Raw genomic sequence first — 1,961 nt, forward strand, 5'->3', positions numbered from 1 at the left:
GTCTCTCTCTCTCTCTCTCTCTCTCTCTCTCTCTCTCTCTCTCTCCCTGTCTCCGTCTCTCTCTCTCTCTCTGTCTCCGTCTCTCTCTCTCTCTGTCTCTGTCTCTCTCTCTCTCTCTGTCTGTCACCGTCTCTCTCTGTCTCTCTCTCTCTCTCTCTCTCTCTCACTATCTCTCTCTCTCTGTCTCTCTCTCTCGGTCTCTCTCTCTCTCTCTCTCTCCCTGTCTCCGTCTCTCTCTCTCTCTGTCTCCGTCTCTCTCTCTCTCTGTCTCTCTCTCTCTCTCTGTCTGTCTCCGTCTCTCTCTGTCTCTCTCTCTCTCTCACTATCTCTCTGTCTCTGTCTCTCTCTCTCTCTCTGTCTGTCTCCGTCTCTCTCTGTCTCTCTCTCTCTCTCACTATCTCTCTCTCTGTCTCTCTCTCCGTCTCTCTCTCTCTCTCTTTTGTCCTTTCTTTCAATTTACACAGGGAACATGGTACTGAATAACTACTCTTTCATTGTTGCACCTCAACAGCTGTTCTTCCATTGTTCAGGCCTGATGGCTGCAGTTAGGCTTGCGCAATCCTGTCACAATGATGGATAGATTTTTGTTTTGAGGAATTGTTTGGCCTGTTTCATCTCACAGCAGCACATCAGCAGCAAGACAACCTCTGGGGCCGACCAGCCAGCTGGCACCAAAGGGTTTGGGCGAGCGGGGGCAAGTCGAATAGTAAAAGAGAGGTGGGCAGTGGGTGGTCTGCATCACTATCCTCTCAGGAGCATGTCGACATACCTGCTGCTGTCTGGCTCCATATCTCTCCTGTCTTGCTAAGGAGTAAACACATCCCTGCTGTCTCTAGCTGAGGATCCTCTCTTCTCTCCTTCTCGCCCCCCCCCTCCTCTCATCCCCCCTCTCCTGTCCTCTCCTCACGTCCTCTGTCCTCCTTTCCTTCTTATCTCCTCTCTCCTAATGTCCCCGAGGTGTGACAAAGCCACACCAGTCATGGACAGCCATAAGTGCGTCCTCATCGTCCTCCTCATCTTAAAAACCCCATCTCCGCGTGCGTACCTTCTGTAGCCACTGCGTGTTGTTCTCCATGGCGTTCTCCAGGTACTGCAGCTTGTGCGCCGACCAGCCTCTCCCCCCGGGGGCTGGGGTTAGGGGCGGCGGCGGCGGGGGGGGCGCGTCCCTCTGCAGCACCCTAGCGCCGCCCTGCTGGTCCTCCTGAGCGCCCGGGCAGCTCTCCAGCTCCGGGAGCACGAAGGTGTAGCTGCAGCGGCCGTGCTGGACGCGATGGAGCTTCCGGCGCTTTTCTCCTCCTCCTCCTCTTCCTCGCTTCTGACCCCGCCCTCCTCCTACACCTGCTGCGGTAGCGGCCGTCACCACCGCCCCCGTCACCAGGACCAGACCCCATCCCAGCAGCACGCCTTTCATGGCGCGACCTGTCTTGTCCTCTCCTCTGTCCTCTCCTCGTTTGTCCTCTCCTACCTCCTTGTCTCGCTCACTCACAGATGGCGAGGATGTCCATGGTTATGCCTGAGGAAGTCCTCTTGTCTCTCCTCCTCCTCCTCCTCCTCCTCTTCCTCTGTACTGTGATCGAGTAGCTCCACAGTTTGGGTCTTCTGATTGTTAAGAAAGTTTTCTTCTTCTCCCTTGTGGCCAGAAGGTCTCCCTGTAGTACGCGAGCGAACAGAGACACACTGATCTTGAGGAGACAGAGAGAGAGAGAGAGGGAGAGAGAGAGAGAGAGAGAACGGCTGTTCTAAATGAGTCTGTCAGTCCTCAGTGAAAGTATATTTGTATGTGTGTGTCTGTGTGTCTGAGAGAGAGAGAGAGAGAGAGAGAGAGAGAGAGAGATGTTTTCCCTCCCATCCTGCTCTGAAGGGTCGAGTTTCAGAAGTGTCCACAGTGAACCAGCTCTGCTCGCTCTTATCTGCCGGGCTGAGGGACAGCGGGGGAACGAGGAGGGGGGGGGGGGAACGAG

The 1,961-nt window shown here is 55.3% G+C and overlaps 1 protein-coding gene across 1 annotated transcript in view; it reads right to left on the reverse strand.

Annotated features, from left to right (window-relative positions):
* angpt4 (angiopoietin 4) overlaps positions 1-1,411 on the reverse strand; it is a gene marked incomplete at both ends in the record, with an annotated part of 27,403 nt that extends 25,992 nt beyond the window's left edge. Inside the window, 1 exon segment of the mRNA XM_084460686.1 lies at positions 1,046-1,411. Within this exon segment, the coding sequence (XP_084316812.1) occupies positions 1,046-1,411 (366 nt within the window).
* Between the last annotated feature and the right edge of the window lie 550 nt (positions 1,412-1,961).

This window comes from Borostomias antarcticus (genome assembly GCF_949987555.1).
Source record: "Borostomias antarcticus genome assembly, chromosome: 33".
Lineage (NCBI taxonomy): Eukaryota > Metazoa > Chordata > Actinopteri > Stomiiformes > Stomiidae > Borostomias > Borostomias antarcticus.